Here is a 20740-nt window from a genome sequence, read left to right as displayed (position 1 = left end):
ACAACAGAATCTGCAGAGCTGGGAAGATTGTATACCCCATATATATAACATTCTATTAGTTGCAAGAATTTTGTACAGTAATTTATATTGAAAAATTCGAAGTTTTGAATCCGGCGTTGTTTTGCGTATCAATTCATAAACCATGTGCCATGGAATGGGTACATCGAAAATCTCTTCCCAACTATTTTGCAATTTGTATGGCACAGCTGTTAGTTTTTTGGTCCTTAAATGAAATTGGTATATGTTTTTATTTATCACACTTTTCTTTAACCATTTTTGTTCTTTAATACAGGGCCGACATACAAGTTCCTTACTTTTTTCCCCTTCTACTTGCCTCTTCCATTTTTGTGGTAATGCTGCAATTAATTGGTTGTAATTTTGGGTAGAGCAGACTTTTCCATATGTCTGTGTTAGCTGCATGTGTGACATAACTCCACCAGTCCTATTTATGATATCATTCACAAAAATTATACCTTTTTTAAACATTTCTTCGATAAATACAGTTTTTTTTATCAATTATTATATTTGAATTTAACCACAAGATTTGTTGTACTATTTGTTCCGTCCTTTCAGGTGGATTAAACTGAAATTGCAACCAACTTTCTAAGGCTTGTTTAAAGAATAAGGATATTTTGGAGATCATTTCCTTTTCAAACAACCGAAAATGAGCAGGTGTAATCTGAATAAAGGGAAAAAGGCCCTTCTTGAACATAGGATGAGACATTCGTACCAGTTTACTAGAGAACCAGTTTGGATTTAAGTATAACTTTTGTATGACCGATGCCTTTAGTGAGAGGTCTAATGCTTTAATATTTAATAATTTTTGCCCTCCGAATTCATATTCGTTATATAAATAGGCCCTTTTAATTTTATCTGGCTTGCCGTTCCAAATAAAATTGAATATTTTTTGTTCATATAATTTAAAAAACAGGTCACTAGGTGTAGGCAAAACCATAAGCAAATAGGTAAACTGTGATATGACTAAAGAGTTAATTAGGGTGATTTTTCCACAAATAGACAGGTATTTTCCTTTCCATGGTAGCAAGATCTTATCTATTTTTGCTAACTTTCTATAAAAATTTATTGGAGTGAGATCATTTCTTTCTTTTGGGATTTTTATACCGAGTATGTCCACATCTCCGTCAGACCATTTAATTGGTAAACTACATGGCAATATAAAATGTGTATTTTTTAGTGATCCAATACGTAATATGGTACATTTATCATAATTTGGTTTTAATCCAGAGAGGATAGCAAAGGTATCTAGATCCTCTATGAGGCCCTGGAGAGACTCTAGTTGTGGTTTTAAAAGAAAACATGAATCATCAGCGTACAATGACACCTTAGTTTTTAAGCCATGGATTTCTAATCCTTTAATATTAATGTTTGATCTAATTTTAACAGCTAACATTTCGATAGCAATAATAAATAGATATGCTGATAGTGGAGAACCTTGTTTTACTCCTCTAGATAGTTTAAAACTTTCTGAGATGTAGCCATTATTTACTATTTTACACCTAGGGTTACTATACATAATTTTAACCCATTTTATAAGAGATTCCCCAAAATTGAAATATTCTAGGCATTTATATATAAACTCCAGTCGTACTTTATCAAAAGCCTTTTCAAAATCAGCTATGAAAACCAGGCCTGGTGTCCCCGATATCTCATAGTGTTCTATTGTTTCCAGTACTTGCCTTATATTATCTCCAATGTATCGTCCATGTAAAAAACCTGTCTGATTAGGATGAATAATATCTGACAAAACTTTTTTTATTCTATGCGCCAAGCATTTTGCTAGGATTTTTGCATCACAACACTGAAGTGTAAGAGGTCTCCAATTTTTTAATTGGACTGGATCTTTATATATACCACTTGGGTCCTGTTTCAGTAATAACGATATCAGACCTTCTTGTTGTGTGTCTGATAATCTACCATTTATATAGGAGTGGTTAAAACAAGTTAATAATGGTCCTTTGAGTATATCAAAAAACGTTTTGTATACTTCCACTGGTATGCCATCCAGCCCTGGAGTTTTCCCATCTTTAAAGGCCCCAATTGCAACAAGCAGTTCCTCCTCTGTAATTTGGCCTTCACATGAGTCTTTCTGTTCAGATGTTAATTTTACATTATTAATAGGAAAAAAATCCATACAATTAGTTTCAGTTAGTGGAGATGGAGGAGCCTGAAACGAAAACATATTCTTAAAGTACTTTACTTCCTCTTTCAAAATATCATTTGGTGAATCATGCGTGACTCCATCATTTGTCACAAGTTTTAATACATTTACATTATTGAGCTGATGTTTCCACACCGAGGAACATGTGGCTGGGGAACTGTGATGACTTGTGTGAATTGTATGCATTGTGTGTTCGTTGGAGAGCTGTTTCCTCATACTGTAGCCTACCTTTGCGGGGCTCTTCTGTTGTGTAATGTTGCTGTCATTGTGTTTCTGTCATGCAGGTGTACAACGTGTCCTTCTCCTTTGAGCTGATGCAAGATGGAGGTCTGGAGAGACCCAGACCCAGGCCTGAAGGTAGGTGTTCTCTTTTAGGATGCCATTATATAGTTGCTATGGACAATTATGTTTTTTTAAATTATTATTTTTTTATTCCGATGCTGAACATTTAGTGCAAAGCCATATGGAGCAATACATATAACGCCTGATAATTCAATGTGTCAGTGTTTTAATTGTATCTGTCTCTAAATAAATTATTTGTTTATGAGAATTCTGTCAGGCGCTAAGCCCTGACAGCAGTATTCTCACATACAACCAAGTCTGGAAGAAGTTTGTCTTTTTGCTCTTTCACTATACCAATCCATTCAGTTAATCTCAAATGCCACACTATGTTGAAGTAGAAGCACCACACACCAAGCCCCTTTGTGAATGGGTTTTCTTTTTGGGTTCTGTGTGTGTCATTTATGTGTTTTTTAATTTGTCCTTAGAATTATGTAGTAGTGTGTCTATGACTACATGTTGAAACACACATTCATGTTCAGTGTACTCTTTCATTGGCAGTACGATTTGTCATTTCTGAATCAGAATGCTTTTCTCAGGGTCAAAACACTTCCTTTATGCCATATCCTCCTCGATTTCTATTCGAAAATATGTTTTTAGTGACTGCTGTCTGAATGTGTTTATTCATATGTTCTTATTTCCCAGATATTGTGAACTGTGACCTCAAGTCCACGCTGAGGGTGCTGTGTAATCTCTTCACCAGATACAGAAATGTGGACTGAATATGTGGTGTTGTGGGCACTCATTTTACTGGTAAATATTCAATCGCAATTTTCACAATTGCATGCTTCAAGGGAAGCCTTTTAATTTTGCCAAGAGCACTACGAACCAATCCAAGACATTATGAATTTATATTATGAAACAACAATTTGATTGTACCAAATACCAAATATTGAAATGTGTACCAGAATACCAGATTGTACCAAATATTGTATGTGCCATAATAATAACTATAAATTGTATGTGCCATTCTTTTACTGCAACTACACTAAATATACAGTACCAGTCAAAAGTTAGGACACACCTACTCATTTCAGGGTTTTTCTTTATTTTTACTGTTTTCTACATTGTAGAATAATAGTGAAGACATCAAAACTATGAAATAACATATATGGAATCATGCAGTAACCAAAAAAGTGTTAAACAAATCAAAATATATTTGAGATTCTTCAAAGTAGCCACCCTTTGCCTTGATGACAGCTTTGCGCGCTCTTAGCATTCTCTCAACAAGCTTCATGTGGTAGTCACCTGGAATGCATTTCAATTAACAGGTGTGCCTTGTTAAAAGTTAATTTGTGGAATTTCTTTCCTTAATGCATTTGAGACAATCAGTTGTGTTGTGACAAGGTAGGGGTGGTATACAGAAGATAGCCCTATTTGGTAAAAGACCAAGTCCATATTATGGCAAGAACAGCTCAAATAAGCAAAGAGAAACGCCAGTCCATCATTACTATAAGACCGGTCAGTCAATCTGGAAAATGTCAAGAACTTTTAAAGTTTCTTCAAGTGCAGTTGCAAAAACCATAAAGCGCTATGATGAAACTGGCTCTCAGGAAAGGAAGACCCAGAATTACTTCTGCTGCAGGGGATAAGTTCATTAGAGTTAACTGCACCTCAGATTGCAGCCCAAATAAATGCTTCACAGAGTTCAAGTAACAGACACATCTCAACATCAGCTGTTCAGAGGAGACTGTGTGAATCAGGCCTTCGTGGTCAAGTTGCTGCAAAGAAACCACTACTAAAGGACACCAATAATAAGAAGAGCCTTGCTTGGGCCAAGAAACATGAGCAATGGATATTAGACCGGTGGAAATCTGTCCTTTGGTCTGATGAGTCCAAAATTTAGATATTTGGTTCCAGCTGCTGTGTCTTTGTGAGATGCAGAGTAGGTGAACGGATGATCTCTACATGTGTGGTTCTCACCGTGAAGCATGGAGGAGGGGTGATGGTGTGGGTGTGCTTTCCTGGTGACACTGTTGTGATTTATTTAGAATTCAAGGCACACTTAACCAGCATGGCTACCACAGCATTCTGCAGCGATACGCCATCACATCTGGTTTGTGCTTAGTGGGACTACCTCCAGGCTGTGTGAGGGATATTTGACCAAGAAGGGGAGTGATGGAGTGCTGCATCAGATAACCAGGCATCCACAATCACCTGACCTCAACCCAATTCAGATGGTTTGGGATGAGGAAGGACCACAGAGTCAAGGAAAAGCAGCCAACAAGTGCTCAGCATATGTGGGAACTCCTTCAAGATTGTTGGAAAAACATTCCAGGTGAAGCTGGTTGAGAGAATGCTAAGAGTGTGCAAAGCTGTCATCAAGGCAAAGGGTGGCTACTTTGAAGAATCTAAAACTTTTTGGGGGTTACTACATGATTCCATATGTGTTCATTCATAGTGTGGATGTCTTCACTATTATTCTACAATGTAGAAAATAGTACAAATAAAGAAAAACCCTTGAATGAGTAGGTGTGTCAACTTTTGACTGGTACTGTATATATTTTGTTCATAAAAGTCTAGGTAAAATATTGTATGATTGTTTTTTTATTGGTATTTTTATTGATGATAATTGCTCTTTTTTATTCTTTAAAATGTTATCTTTCAAAAGGTTGATGTAATGATGAACTTGTTTTCATTCACTTACCCTTTTCTACTTTCATTACTTGTTTTCACTGGGCGCCGACGAAGTGGTTGTTGATTAAGGCAGCCCCCCGCACCTTTCGGATTCAGAGGGGTTGGGTTAAATGCGGAAGACACATTTCAGTTGAATGCATTCAGTTGTACAACTGACTAGGTATCCCCTATTCCCTTTCTAATCCTTGATAAGTGCCTTCATTTAAACATACTGTATGCCATTACTAGGAAGACACCACTTAAAGTGCTGACTGATTTTTAATAAGTTATTTTACTTAGTCTCAAATGTTTTTCAGGTATCATACATTATTAAAAAAAATGTATAACTAAATGAAATTCCTAAATGTTTAAATGTTAAAACACTAATTTTATATACTGAAGCTATCATTTTGCAGCTGTCTAAAGGTGTGAAAATCTGTCAGACTTGGGCTTGTGCAAACATTGTGTGTTTGAAATTATATACACTACAATCCATATACACTGTACTTGAATTACTGTAGGTACATTAATAGAGTTAATTTATCCATAGTTTGTATTACTTATCTGTTAATCCTGAAATAAAACAATCAATATGTGGATATTGTGCTGATTGAATGTTATTCCATTACTGTCATGTTACCATAGGTCTCAAACTCACTTCTCCCTCTTCAGAACAGTATATGATATTTTGGAAGGTTTGATTAGAACAGTGTTTGTAGCAGGTCTCAGCCTTCCGGAAAATGTCCTGTCATATATTTCTACAATAGAGCTGAGTGACCTCTACAATACTATTAAAGATTGGTAGCAGGTGGTCGGTTACTGGTTGGGAAACAACAGGAAAACTAGGTTCTTTCTGTATTTTATCATTTGAAGGTTACCCGGTGTACCAATGTATTAGGTCATGTGCCTTTTAGCTATATGATATTTGGATGTCACTGTAAGAAGAGAATACAGCTGTGCTTTTATTTTGTAGTTTTTGCAATATATTTGAGTACACTACCACCCAATAGAGAGAAAAGAGCAGAAAAGAACACCAGAGTAATTGACTGCTCTTGTAAAGATGTCTTGACTCGTGGATGCTAGTGGTTTCCCCGTTAGAGGGCAATTACCCCTCTCGCTCCACATCCCTCTCTGCCTTTATTCCTTCATTACCTGTCCTCACAAGAGAGCTAGTGTTTGTGCATCTGCCTCTCACACCTCACCTCTAGAAACAAGCAGCAGGCATTATAATGTAGAGAGCACAGGAGAGGAGAGCTAAGGGACCATTGGCAGAGATGTAAAGAAAATAATTTGATACCTCGGGCCCCCTTTTTATTTGCATGTTGATCAATTGATAATTTATTTTTGGACATGGCTAAACACATCTAGGCTAAACATGATAACGAAATAGACACAATGTCTGCTCCGTTAGGCTGCTTTCGTTATGGGTCATGTGACCTGGCTTCACTCTGTTGGGATTTTCACATCCTCTTAAGAAACCAGGGCCAACATCAAAGGCTGGGGCATTCATCCATAACATTACAGGCAGCCCTGTGCACTATGAATCAGAGAGACGATTGGTGCACAAACATATCCATGTGTTTACGTGTAACGTGACATCAACCTCTTCAAATGTCCCATTTGAAAAGGTCTGCTGCTAACCTGTTATCCTGTAACACAATCCCTGAGATGAACCACAGTCATCCAATGAATGTACATACCCTTCTTTCATCAGACCATTTGTAATACATGAATGTGCAGAGTGAATGCGACTCGATCTAAGTTATAGAAACCGAGTGGGTTATATGATCATTTTAACACAATTAACCTGAACTCCTGCTTAGTCCACTATGAGCTTTAAATGTCGTAAAATCCTGAACCTGCTTGCATTGATAACCGTCATATTTATGTCTCCTCAGATGACCTTCTGGTATAACGACAGTGTAATAATGAATGCAAGTGAATTTATGTTGCCTGGAAGAAATGAGAAATGAAATTATTCTCAATCACTGTAGGGCTCAAATGAAATGTACTGTCCCAGAGGCTCAATTGTCAATGATCTGAAAGCATTTGGATGCTCAAGCATAGCCGCATCCCTTCCTGTCATTCTATTTACCCCTATCAACACTGCTTTCCTCTGACCACAAGAGGGCGACTGCTCACACACTGACATCTCATTTTCCAGATCTTCTCTCAATGACAAATGATGTTCAAATCAAGTAGCCACTTTATGATACTGCAACCATCGGACTGTCACTGGCCAAGGCAGAGAAAAAGGAATTAAGGCAGAGCACCATAACATGTTTGTTATACAACAGCATATATCAAGTTCCCCCTATCCAGATGTTATATTCAGTATTTAATTCCCATGATCTATCTGTTCTTCTCAAAACATGGCTTAGTAGAGGTCACATTTAACCCCTGACCTCAGGGTGAAGGGGGGTCAACCTTTGTCAGCAAAAACAATAACCATCAACAGGTTACACACTTATGGACAGGCAAGGGTATCTGTGCTTGAAAATGACACTTTTTAATAATGTTTCTGCTTCTGTAAAAATGTCTCTGCTTGTGCATTATATTTGCAATGCAGCACATTATCCTGTGTGTGTGTGTGTGACAGGCATGTGTGTGTTTTACTGAGTGATTTAAGAAATGGCGGCTACATTGGCTTCCTGCCAAGGCTAAGGCTGATTTCAAGGTTTTACTGCTAACCTACATAGCATTACATGGACTTGGTCCTACCCATCTCACCATTTGGTCCTGCCGTACATACCTACACGTATGTTAGGGTCACAAGACGCAGGCCTCCTTACTGTTCCTGGAGGCAGGGCTTTCCTATAGAGCTTTATTTTTATGGAATGGTCTGCCGATCCATGTGAGAGAATCGGTCTCAACCTTTAAGACTTTACTGAAGACATCTCTTCAGTGTAGTCTGGCCCAGGGGAGCGAAGGTGAACGGCAAGGCACAGGAGTGACAAACCCCCCTTACTGAGACACTGGCTTGCTAGTGCTCTCCCATGCCATCCCTAGGAGGGGTGCATCACATCGTGACAGGCATTTTTCGCTATACTCTACTTGAGTGGGTTGATCTTCCTGTGATTGATTGAGTAGTTTGTTTTTACACATGTAATCAAACAAGTGGTTGTATAAACACCCTGTCCATTTATGACCTCGCAGCCTTTTGCAATGGTCAAAACCATGCTTTGTTGAGCAGGTCAGAAGTTGGCTCAGTTGTAGGTGTACAGTTCACTAGCACATACATAGACTTGAAATCACTGGCCACTTTAATAATGGAACACTAGTCCATGCTTCTACACCTGCATTGCTTGCTGTTTGGGGTTTTAGGCTGGGTTTCTGTACACCACTTTTGTCACGTTCTGACCATAGTTCTTGTGTGTTGTGCTTGTTTTAGTGTTGGTCAGGACGTGAGCTGGGTTGGCATTCTATGTTGTGTGTCTTGTTTGTCCGTTTCTATGTTTGGCCTAATATGGTTCTCAATCAGAGGCAGATGTTTTGTGTTGTCTCTGATTGGGAATCATATATAGGTGGCTTGTTTTGTGTTGGGGAGTTGTGGGTGGTTGTTTCCTGTCTTTGTGTTTTCTATGCACCAGCTAGGACTGTATCGGTTTGCCACATTTTGTTATTTTGTATTTGTAGTGTTCACTGTTTATTCGTTTAATTAAACATGTTGAGCACTGGCTACGCTGCGTGTTGGTCTGATCCCTGTTACACCCCCTCTTCTAGTGAAGAGAGGGAAGGCTGCCGTTACAACTTTGAGATATCAGCTGATGTAAGAAGGGCTTTATAAATACATTTGATTTGATTTGATTTAATAATGTTTACATATTTTGCATTACTCATCTCATATGTATATACTGTATTCTATTCTACTGTATCTTAGTTTATGCCGCTCTGACATTGCTCACCCAAATATTTATATATTCTTAATTCCATTCCTTTACTTTAGATTTGTGTGTGTTGGGTGTTTTGTTGTGAAATTGTTAGATATTACTTGTTAGATATTACTGCACTGTTGGAGTTAGAAACACAAGCATTTCGGAACACCCGCAATAACATCTGCTAAACACTTGCATGTGACATATAATATTTGATTTGAGATGATGCAGGGGGGAAGATTATAGTGACACAAACAAACATGCCATGATAATAACAATGCAGGTGCATTGCTAGGCAACTTGAAAATCAACTTGGACAGGAACATTATCTCTTAGGCTACATAATAAATTCCAACAGCCAGGTTTTCTTTTTACTAAATATGTTTGGAAAGACATTTATCTTATTGATAATATATTGTCAACCAACAATCTTATTAGTTGGTGGATCATTCTTGGAATCTAAGTGTTATTTTTTTTCTAAACAGAAAAATCACAGATTGATCGTATATACTATAATATGCTCACAGATTTTTTACGTTTCTTTGAAGGGAGTTTGGGTGCAGTACTGTTTTGTTAAAAGTACAGTCCCTCCCACCCGTATAGCTCAGTGGCATCAGAGTTTATGATGACGCCACTCTCGCCCCGCCCCACAAACTCCATCTTTGCGTTAATTTCATTCCTGCTCTCATTCCGGGCATACTTCGCATCTCTAGATGCGCAGTGAATTTTACACACTTCAGCCGGCTGGTCTGAAGAAAAAAATCCTTGGCAGTTCTGAAAAAAACATCTCAGCCCTTATACCAAACCCGAAATACAGCGAAAATTGTTACAATTAACCATAATAGAGGTGTTTAAGGTAAGTTTTATACTACTTTTTACGAAAAGTTATTGTGGTGCGTTTGTATAGTAGACTACTGTAAGATCAAAAGTGGTCAGATTTAATTGGAAAATAAATACTGAAGGTTGATTACTATATCACAAATATTTATCTTATTTATGTAATAGAATTAAGCCACTTGTGAAATAAATTGTAGAAACTATGCGAGCGTGCCATATTGGCTGGCTGGAGCCTACGTCGGAGAGCTGTGCCTTTCACTTTGTCCATAGACGTCGTCCGACATTGCATGAACATCTTTGACATTTTTTTAAAATTTCCTTAAGAAAATGTTGGATATTGCAACAGTGTATCCACCAAGTACTGTAGAACACATATGGTTTACTTTACATGCGTCTAAGTTATTATCTTTGTGTTTTTCCCCGTACAGGCAGGGAGTTGCCGTCAGAGATATTTTGCTTTCTGTGCGCAACAAAGCATACGAGTCAGAAGGACTTGTTGCATTCTCGGGTTTTCATTTGGCCCTTTGATAACTGTAAGTACTGTAAGAATATACATTGTATTCTTCAAATATACAATTTCGTTGATATAAATATTGTATCTCTATCAGTAACTTGGTGCGTGTGGAATATTGTTGGGTATGATATTTACACCCGAAGGACTTTTCCTTTAAAGTTAGTTTTACATTTCCCATATAAATAAACATACTTTTTTCAATATTTTAACTATCTGGTGTATTATGTGTGAATGAGAAAGTTTATACAGAGCAGGCTTTGTAAATGATTCACTTGTGTAATACTGCACCTTACTACCCTCCTGTGATTTCATTAATCTGGGCAAGAAACTAGACGCTTGAACATCATCTTAAAACTGAAAATATTTTTGTAATTTGATTTATCAGTGCTGTGATTAAATGCAATGAAATACTGCATTAATCACCATTCTCTCATCAGAGAAAATATGCCAGCAATTAATCCATGAACCCATAGATTAGAAGTTGGTTTTGATCATGCTTAATCAACTGTTAATAACCTGCTTTCTGAAGTTACATTTGAATTGTAATACTTTTTTGGGCACAATGTGAAACATCTCATTTAGATAATTTGGTATTTGTTTCCTGCGTGATGTGTTATGAAACAGTTTTTCAATCAGACCATTGGTATGTCACTAAAGTTAATGTGATTATCACTTTCCTAAAAGTAGACTTTATTAGTTGTTACATTTAAAATAAAGCTTGAAATAAATATTTTGTCTAGCCAAGAGGGACATCGAAGATTAAACCTCTTCTGAAATCAGAGGGATGGTGGCAGGTGCAAAACGATTTACTTCTGGGAGTAGAGAACTGTGTGGAAATTGGACAAGGGGAGGAAGGAATGGAAAGGGGGTATTTTATTGTCTTTGTTGTGTTTAGGCTGTGAGTGTATGGAGCTGTTGAATCACCATGGGCAAACCATCCTATTCTCCAGTCCGTTGACATCTGGTTTCAGTACTTCATGCACCTGTAGAGGGGGGAAAAATGCAAATCCTGACATTTGCGCTTACCCCTCCGCGCAGTGGAAATGGGGACTAACGACCATTTGTTTGGCTGCCTCACTGTCTAGGCCGGCCTATTGTTATACCAGAAACAGGCGGTAGTGGTTGAAGCACCATATGGCTCCTGTGTGCCTAGTCAGTGCTATCTGTTCATTTAGCTTATCAATGGCATTACAATATGGTTGATTTTTAAGTCGCCAGCTATTTTTGCTTCTTTGTACAGGGAAAAGCAGTCTCCACAGCCTTAGAAACAGGGCTGGATTAATGCAGGGTCTTACCGGGCTGAAGCTCCTGGGCCAGTGGGGGGCCTAAGAGGGAGCAAAAAATACATTAAGGAAATATATATCGTATATATTATGTATGTAGTGTGTGTGCGTATGGGTATGTATGTGTGTATATATACAGTTGAAGTCGGAAGTTTACATACACACGTTTTTCAACCACTCCACAAATTTCTTGTTAACAAACTGTAGTTTTGGCAAGTCAGTTAGGACATCTACTTTGTGCATGACACAAGTAATCTTCCCAACAATTTTTTAAAGAAAGATTATTTCACTTATAACTCACTGTATCAAAATTCCAGTGGGTCAGAAGTTTACATACACTAAGTTGACTGTGCCTTTAAACAGTTTGGAAAATTCCAGAAAATTATGTCATGGCTTCGAAGCTTCTGATAGGCTAATTGACATAATTTGAGTCAATTGGAGGTTTACCTGTGGATGTATTTCAACGTCTACCTTCAAACTCAGTGCCTCTTCGCTTGACATCATGGGAAAATCAAAATAAATCAGCCAAGACCTCAGAAAAAAATTTGTAGACCTCCACAAGTCTGGTTCATCCTTGGGAGAAATTTCCAAACGCCTGAAGGTACCACGTTCATCTGTACAAACAATAGTACGCAAGTATTAACACCATGGGATCACGCAGCTGGCATACCACTCAGGAAGGAGACACCTTCTGTCTCCTAGAGATGAACGTACTTTGGTGCGAAAAGTGCAAATCAATCCCAGAACAACAGCAAAGGACCTTGTGAAGATGCTGGAGGAAACGGGTACAAAAATATCTATATCCACAGTAAAACGAGTCCTACATCGACATTACCTGAAAGGCCGCTCAGCAAGGAAAAAGCCACTGCTCCAAAACCCCAATAAAAAAGCCAGACTACGGTTTGCAACTGCACATGCGGAAAAATATCATACTTTTTGGAGAAATGTCCTCTGGTCTGATGAAACAAAAACAGAACTGTTTGGCCATAATGGCCATCGTCATGTTTGGAGGAAAAGGTGGAGACTTGCAAGCCAAAGAACACCATCCCAACCATGAAGCACGGTGGCAGCATCATGTTACGGGGGTGCTTTGCTGCAGGAGGGACTGGTGCACTTCACAAAATAGATGGCATCATGAGGCAGGAAAATTATGTGGATATATTGAAGCAGCATCTCAAGACATCAGTCAGGAAGTTAAAGCTTGGTCGCAAATGGGTCTTCCAAATGGACTATGACCGCAAGCATACTTCCAAAGTTGTGGCAAAATGGCTTAAGGACAACAAAGTCAAGGTATTAGACTGGCTATCACAAAGCCCTGACCTCAATCCCATAGAAAATTTGTGGGGAGAACTGAAAAAGTGTGTGCGAGTAAGGAGCCTTGCAAACCTGATTCAGTTACACCAGCTCCGTCAGGAGGAATAGGCCACAATTCACCCAACTTACTGTGGGAAGCTTGTGGAAGGCTACCCAAAACGTTTGATCCAAGTTAAACAATTTAAAGGCAATGCTACCAAAAATTCTACTTGAGTGTATGACCCACTGGGAATGTGATGAAAGAAATAAAAGCTGAAATATATCATTCTCTCTACTATTATTCTGACATTAACTAAAGTAAAGTGGTGATCTTAACTGACCTAAAACAGGGAATTTTTACTCGGATTAAACGTCAGGAATTGTGAAAAACTGAGTTTAAATGTACTTGGCTAAGGTGTATGTAAACTTCTGACTTTATATGTATGTATATATATATATATAATACATGTTTTCATGCAACTGCCAACCACAGGAGGATTCAGGAGTCCGCTCTCAATGAGGTATAAACAGCCTGCTGCTGCCATTCTGCTATTCGTCAGATGGGGGGAGGAGACGTGGTAGGGGGTACATGTGGATAAATCGGGGCCCCTGCCTTGATTGGATAACTGAGTAATAAAACAATTAAAATACTCTGCATAATAAGTCAAATGTGACTGGTAAATTGTGTGAGTCAAGGGCTGGGCAAAAAATATAAAACATTCCAATTTCTTATCCAACAGCAGGAGCCCACTCTCAATGTTCAAAATACACCAGAGAGCATTATTTTGCCACAGAGGATCAATACATTCTAAAAAATACCTGTGGATTAAATTTGATCACAAGCACATACAGGTAACTGCCAAAATACAGGACACACCAACATAGTATCTTAAAAGGGTCTTTGGCCTCCAAGACCTGCCAGAACATCTTCAATGCACCGTGGCATAGATTCTACAAGTGGACCTAAACCATGCCAGGAAAATGCACCCCACACCATAACATATTATTTATATCCCTCATTTACTCAAATATTTCCTTTTATTTAGGCACTTACCAGTTGGTTGCCTACAGTCGGGAAGGCCCTCTGGTGCCAAATGTACAGCTTTTTGCCGTAGTGGTCATAGACATATAATCCATAGAAGGGTTTTAGAACCTCTTACCCTGGCAGTTAGACTATTAAACTCATGGATACACTAGCAATGGCTGGCAGTTCTGACTTGAATGGGAACTGCCATGTATGGATTATATTTATATGGTTGGTTCCGGCTGTCTGTTTGCCTTTTACAAATTTCAAAATACAATTGCGGGAGAAACGTACTGTTTTTGCCTACTGAAAAGAGAAGACCAATCTGTCTGTACAACCAATAGATACACTACCGTTCAAAAGTTTGGGGTCACTTAGAAATGTCCTTGTTTTTGAAAGAAAAACACATTTTTTGTCCATTAAAATAACATCAAATTGATCAGAAATACAGTGTAGACATTGTTAATGTTGTAAGCCATAGGCTACTACTCACGGTGATGGCCGATGCGCTCCTATTGGCAATAGCCTATCTCAAGGTGAGCTATGTTGAAAAACAACATTCTTAAGATATTTTTTTACGTAGAATTGCATGAAATGTGTTTTTTTAACCTGTCTAGGATCAGCGTGCCGCTAGCGGCACTCCCCCCCCCCCCCCCCCACTGAAAAACCAGTGCCGCGAAATTCAAAAAAAATATTTTTTTTAAATATTTAACTTTCACACATTAAAGTCCAATACAGCTAATGAAAGACACAGATCTTGTGAATCCAGTCAACATGTCCGATTTTTAAAATGTTTTACAGGGAAGACACAATATGTAAAGATGTACATCTATTACCTAAAAACACATTAGCATAATCCACCATCTTTTATTTGTCCACCAACACCAGTAGCCATCACCAATTCGGCTAAACTAAGATATTTATAGCCCCTAACCAACAAAAAAACTCATTAGATGACAGTCTGATAACATATTTATGGTATGGGATAGGTTTTGTTAGAAAAAAGTGCATATTTCAGGTAGATGGCATAGGTTACAATTGCACCCACCGTCACAAATGGAATAGAAAAACTACTTAGAGCAACGTGTTTACCTACTTACTAATCATCAAACATTTCGTAAAAATACACAGCATACACGAATCGAAAGACACAGATCCTGTGAATACAGACAATATTTCAGATTTTCTAAGTGTCTTACAGCGAAAACACAATAAATCGTTATATTAGCATAGCACATAGCAGCCCAGCATTGATTCTAGCCAAAGTGAGCGATAAAAGTCAACATCGCCAAAAGATATACATTTTTTCACTAACCTTCTCAGAATTCTTCCGATGACACTCCTGTAACATCATATTACACAATCCATATAGAGTTTGATCGCAAATGTTTATATTTAGCCACCAAAATCATGGTTAGACAATGTGAAATGTAGACAAGCTGGTCAGAAAAATGTCCTTGCGCCACTTAGACAGTGATCTACTCTTATACATAAATACTCATAAACGTGACTAAAAAATATAGGGTGGACAGGGATTGATAGACAATTTAATTCTTAATACAATTGCGGAATTACATTTTTTAATTTATCCTTACTTTTCAATACAGTTTGCGCCAAGCGAAGCTACGTCAAAAAACATGGCGTCCTAAGCCACTAAAATGTTTCGACAGAAACACGATTTATCATAATAAAAATGTCCTACCTTGAGCTGTTCTTCCATCAGTATCTTGGGCAAAGGATCCTTTCTTGGGAGTAATCGTCTTTTGGTGGAAAGCTGTCCTCTTGCCATGTGGAAATGCCAACTGCGTTCGGGATGAACTGAAAAGCGTGCCCGGCTATTCACATCGTTTCAAAAATAAATGTCCCAAAATCGCACTAAACGGATATAAATTGCTATAAAACGCTTTAAATTAACTACCTTATGATGTTTTTAACTCCTATAACGAGTGAAAAGATGACCGGAGAAATATAACAGGCTAAACTAACGCTTGGAACAGGAGCGGGTCGGTGTCCAGCACGCGCGTTACGCACCAAGGAAAGACTTGCTAGCTACAGGGTTTTTTAATTTATAGGGCCTGTGAACGCGCAATCGACCCCATTGGAATCGTCATCACGTAAAGGCATCCAGGGGAAGACATAAGAAGTGTCCGTATAGTCATAGCAATAACAGTGCCCTTTTAACTGACTTCAGAACAGTGGCCAACATTTCTCAAATCTGACTCCATGTCAGGGAAATTGCTGTAGAATGGGCTCTGTTCCACTTAGAGACAAAATTTCAACTCCTATAGAAACTATAGACTGTTTTCTATCCAATAATAATAATAATATGCATATTGTACGATCAAGGATTTTGTGGGAAGCCGTTTCAAAAATTACCCAATTAGCATAAATAGTCTAAACAGCGCCCCCATCCCCAACAGGTTAAAGGGCACTTTTTTATGAACCCTTCTAACAAATGTTCCTAAAAACGCCTCTGCTCAACTCTAGCCTATGCCACATAGCAAATGTTATTATGGCTTTATTATAAAGGGCTTTTTCTTCAACAGTAAATGAACTGTAATTAAGGGGTCAGGATTAATTCTATGTAAAATGCCTGGACTTTATCCCCCAAAACTAAATGTTATTTCCATGTCTTTTAAGAACCATTGGTCTCGTCACAGTGTTATGAAACAGGTGAACAGGTGATTCACCTTCTTAGTGGGGGAAGGATGCACTGCTGTGTGAAATAAGAATCTCACGATTTCATCTGATTGCAAATGGGCATCCCTCTGCTATTCTGAAGTCTTAAATGGCCATTTTAAACATTTTTAGAAGTCATGGAAACTAAATTAGGTGTCAGTGTTAACGATGTGTCATTCGGTCCCTCTGTCCTTTCCTCGTCTTATTCTCAGAGTAGTGAAAAATAATGCTGAGAGAGTGCCTGAGAAAGATAGGTCTCATTTCTTTGGCCTGATCAGATACCTTGTTATGTGATACTTGCAGGAAATCAAATGTGTGGTGGCCACAGAGGAAGGATGTATTTTGGGAGGGAGAAACAATTCAACAGAAAGTAAATAGAGTGTAAGAGAAGAGAGAAAATGTATATGAAATAAACATTTGGGAGCAGGTTTGTTAGAGCAACAATGCGTGGTGCACTGGGCTGGTGTGTTGCAGTGATAGTGCAGGGGCATGGGGACAGGCTTTGTTTGGAGAGCAGGGGTACAATGGGCGTCCTCCGGGGACCTGGCTGCAGGAGGGCCGGCCACTCTAAGCGCTTGTTCCCCGGGCCTCCCTCCGTGCCCTGAGGTATACCCTGTGTCACAAAGGGAGAGTTTCAGCACAGTCTGATGCACTGCACGTTTAGCTCCACAAGGTACATGGTGAGTGCCACCTAAAAACATACAGTTGAGCATCTGCTCCAGCGCTAGCTGCAGCTGCAGGGAACCTCTCCCTCCCAGCTTCTTCTGGCTGCACTTTGGCCCTGTACAGCAACCCTGAGACCACTGTAACTGTAGGGTTAGGACACACCAAACCACAGGGTTAGAAGGGTAAGGACAGACGAGGGTGCTTTCATTATCCCTTCTCATCAGTATCAACACCCCTCACAACAAAAAGTAACACAATAAAATAACAATAACAAGGCTATATACAGAGGGTACCAGTACTGAGTCAGTGTGCGGGGGTACAGGTTAGTCGAGGTAATTTGTACATGTAGGTAGGGGTGAAGTGACTATGCATAGATAATAAACAGCAAGTAGCAGCCGTGTAAAAACAAAGAGGGGGGGGGGGGGTCAATATAAATTGTCCGGGGGGCCATTTGATTAATTGTTCAGCAGTCTTATGGCTTGGGGGTAGAAGCTGTTAAGGATCTTTTTGGTCCTAAAGTTGCCGCTCTGGTACCGCTTGGCGCTCCGGTTTTTGGGCCTTCCTCTGTCACCACCTAGTATATAGGTCCTGGATATCAGGAAGCTTTGCCCAAATTATGTACTGGGCCATACGTACTACCCTCTGTAGCGCCTTACGGTCAGATGCCGAGCAGTTGCCATACCAGGCAGTGATGCAACTGGTCAGGATGCTCTCGATAATGCAGCTGTAGAACTTTTTGAGGATCTGGGGACCCATGCCAAATCTTCTCAGTCTCCTGAGGGGATTAAGGTGTTGTGCCCTCTTCACGACTGTCATGGTGTGTTTGGACCATGATAGTTCATTGGTGATGTGAACACCAAGGAACTTGAAACTCTCGACCTGTTCGGCCCGCCGTTTTTTGTAGTCCACGATCAGCTCCTTTGTCTTGCTCACATTGAGGGAGAGTTGTTGTCCTGGCACCACATTCACTGCCAGGTCTCTGACCTCCTCCCTATAGGCTGTCTCATTGTTGTCGGTGATCAGGTCTACCACTGTTGTGTCATCAGCAAACTTAATGATGGTGTTGGAGTCGTGCTTGGCTACGCAGTTGTGGGTGAACAGGGAGTACAGGAGGGTACTAACTACGCACCCCTGAGGGTTGAGGATCAGCGTGGCAGATGTATTGCTACCTACCCCTACCTCCTGGGGGCGGCTCGTCAGGAAGTCCAGGATCCAGTTGGAGAGGGAGGTGTTTAGTCCCAGGGTCCTTAGCTTAGTGATGAGCTTTGTGGGCACTATGGTGTTAAATGCCAAGCGGTAGTCAAATCAAATGTATTTATATAGCCCTTCTTACATCAGCTGATATCTCAGTGCTGTAGAGAAACCCAGCCTAAAACCCCAAACAGCAAGCAATGCAGGTGTAGAAGCACGGTGGCTAGGAAAAACTGCCTAGAAAGACCAAAACCTAGGAAGAAACCTAGAGAGGAACCAGGCTATGAGGGGTGGCCAGTCCTCTTCTGGCTGTGCCGGGTGGAGATTATAACAGAACATGGCCAAGATGTTCAAATGTACATAAATGACCAGCATGGTCAAATAATAATCACAGTAGTTGTCGAGGGTGCAGCAAGTCAGCACCTCAGGAGTGAATGTCAGTTGGCTTTTCATAGAGAGTATCTCTACCGCTCCTGCTGTCTCTAGAGAGTTGAAAACAGCAGGTCTGGGACAGGTAGCATGTCCGGTGAACAGGTCAGGGTTCCATAGCCGCAGGCAGAACAGTTGAAACTGGAGCAGCAGCACGGCCAGGTGGACTGGGGACAGCAAGGAGTCATCATGCCAGGTAGTCCTGAGGCATGGTCCTAGGGCTCAGGTCCTCCGAGAGAGAGAAAGAGAGAATTAGAGAGAGCATACTTAAATTCACACAGGACACCGGATAAGACAGGAGAAGTACTCCAGATATAACAAACTGAACCTAGCCCCCCAACACATAAACTACTGCAGCATAAATACTGGAGGCTGAGACAGGAGGGGTCAGGAGACACTGTGGCCCCATCCGATGATGCCCCCGGACAGGGCCAACTAGGCAGGAAATAATCCCACCCACTTTGCCAAACCACAGCCCCCACACCACCAGAGGGATATCTTCAACCACCAACCTACTAGCCTAAGACAAGGCCGAGTATAGCCCATAAAGATCTCACCCACGGCACGAACCCGAGGGGGGCGCCAACCCGGACAGGAGATCTCGTCAGTGACTCAACCCACTCAAGTGACGCACCCCTCCTAGGGACGCCATGGAAGAGCACCAGTAAGCCAGTGACTCAGCCCGGTAATAGGGTTAGAGGCAGAGAATCCCAGTGGAGAGAGAGTGATAGATCCTGTTAGCTGTTTAGCCTACAGATGGTAGGGACCCACGAACCATGTGTCATGAGAGCAATATGCTAACCATCCGTCAATGCATGAGACAGAGCATGAAGCTAAAACAAACAGAGTTTTTGACCTGTTCTGAAATGGGAAATCCAGGCTTCAACTACTTCCTTTCCATGGACTGAGTACAGTACAGTAGTATTGACAGCATGTACTGCTTATACCACAAGTAAAGAAAAATAACTTATTATAGCAGATACATTGAGGACAATTTTTGGTTCCTGCAGTGGTATTGGCACTATGCTACTATTTTACTGTACTGCAACGTTGGTTCAGTACTAACAGTTATGATACACAGGAATATGGTATCAGACTATTTCAGTGGATATCTAAGCTCTTTTGACAAATTTTCTTTACAAGAGGTCAGATGTAGTCTAAAAGAAAAGAAGCCCCCATCACTCTATGTTGCACTTCTTTCGGTTAATAAAAGGTGTCTTTGACTATTTAAATATATTGGGTTTGTACTTTTCATTATGTGGCGCTGAAAAGGTCTATTTGTTGCGTGCTGAGCACCGTTACTGTTATCTAACGGATGTTGTATCAGTGTTTAGCCCAGGGACACACCGGGTTCACAGCCCTCTTTGAAACCACGTGCTCCTAACCCTGCGGAGTGTCAAGGAAGGATCCTACTCAAACACTCAGCAGGCTGCTCTGGAGTTCACACTTCTTGGAGCATGTTGATATTACTCCAACCTCCAGGCCTGTCTTTCCTGGTACAGCCTATTCAGGCAAATGTATAAAGCCCTAATGCTGAGGCAGGGCGAGTGACGCCCCAGGAAGATGACACCTAATAGAGGGCTTTGACTCAACGATATAGCTGCCTGAAGAACAATAGGAGTTGTGCTTATATGAAACCCAGCAGTAACACAATACCTGGAGGAAGTAGGCCTGCTCACAGATCTATGGAAAATACATGTGGGAAGCAGAGTCTGCTTTAAGGTCCATTTAAATCAACCAGATTCGATCCAGACACCCCTAGACCCAATTCAGCGGAATGCCCCCACCCAATGACCCAACTAGCAATTTAGAGCA

The 20740-nt window shown here is 40.1% G+C and overlaps 2 protein-coding genes across 4 annotated transcripts in view; both read left to right on the top strand.

Annotated features, from left to right (window-relative positions):
• Nucleotides 1-4858, top strand: part of parvaa (parvin, alpha a) — a 45186-nt gene extending 40328 nt beyond the window's left edge. The window contains exon 11 of the mRNA XM_055933542.1: nt 2464-4858. Coding sequence (XP_055789517.1) covers nt 2464-2631 — 168 coding nt within the window. The 3' untranslated portion in view covers nt 2632-4858. The remainder of the gene's footprint in view (nt 1-2463) is intronic.
• A 4844-nt stretch (nt 4859-9702) lies between these two features.
• tead1a (TEA domain family member 1a) overlaps nt 9703-20740 on the top strand; it is a 119673-nt gene continuing 108635 nt past the window's right edge. For all 3 annotated transcript variants that reach the window (XM_055933541.1, XM_055933540.1, XM_055933539.1), the window contains exons 1-2: nt 9703-9865; nt 10275-10379. The gene's annotated coding sequence lies outside the window, so the exon portion shown is untranslated. The remainder of the gene's footprint in view (nt 9866-10274; nt 10380-20740) is intronic.

Source organism: Salvelinus fontinalis, chromosome 9 (assembly GCF_029448725.1).
Source record: "Salvelinus fontinalis isolate EN_2023a chromosome 9, ASM2944872v1, whole genome shotgun sequence".
Taxonomy (NCBI): domain Eukaryota; kingdom Metazoa; phylum Chordata; class Actinopteri; order Salmoniformes; family Salmonidae; genus Salvelinus; species Salvelinus fontinalis.
The sequence above is the reverse complement of the archived record's forward strand: the minus strand, read 5'-3'. Positions and strand labels throughout refer to the sequence as shown.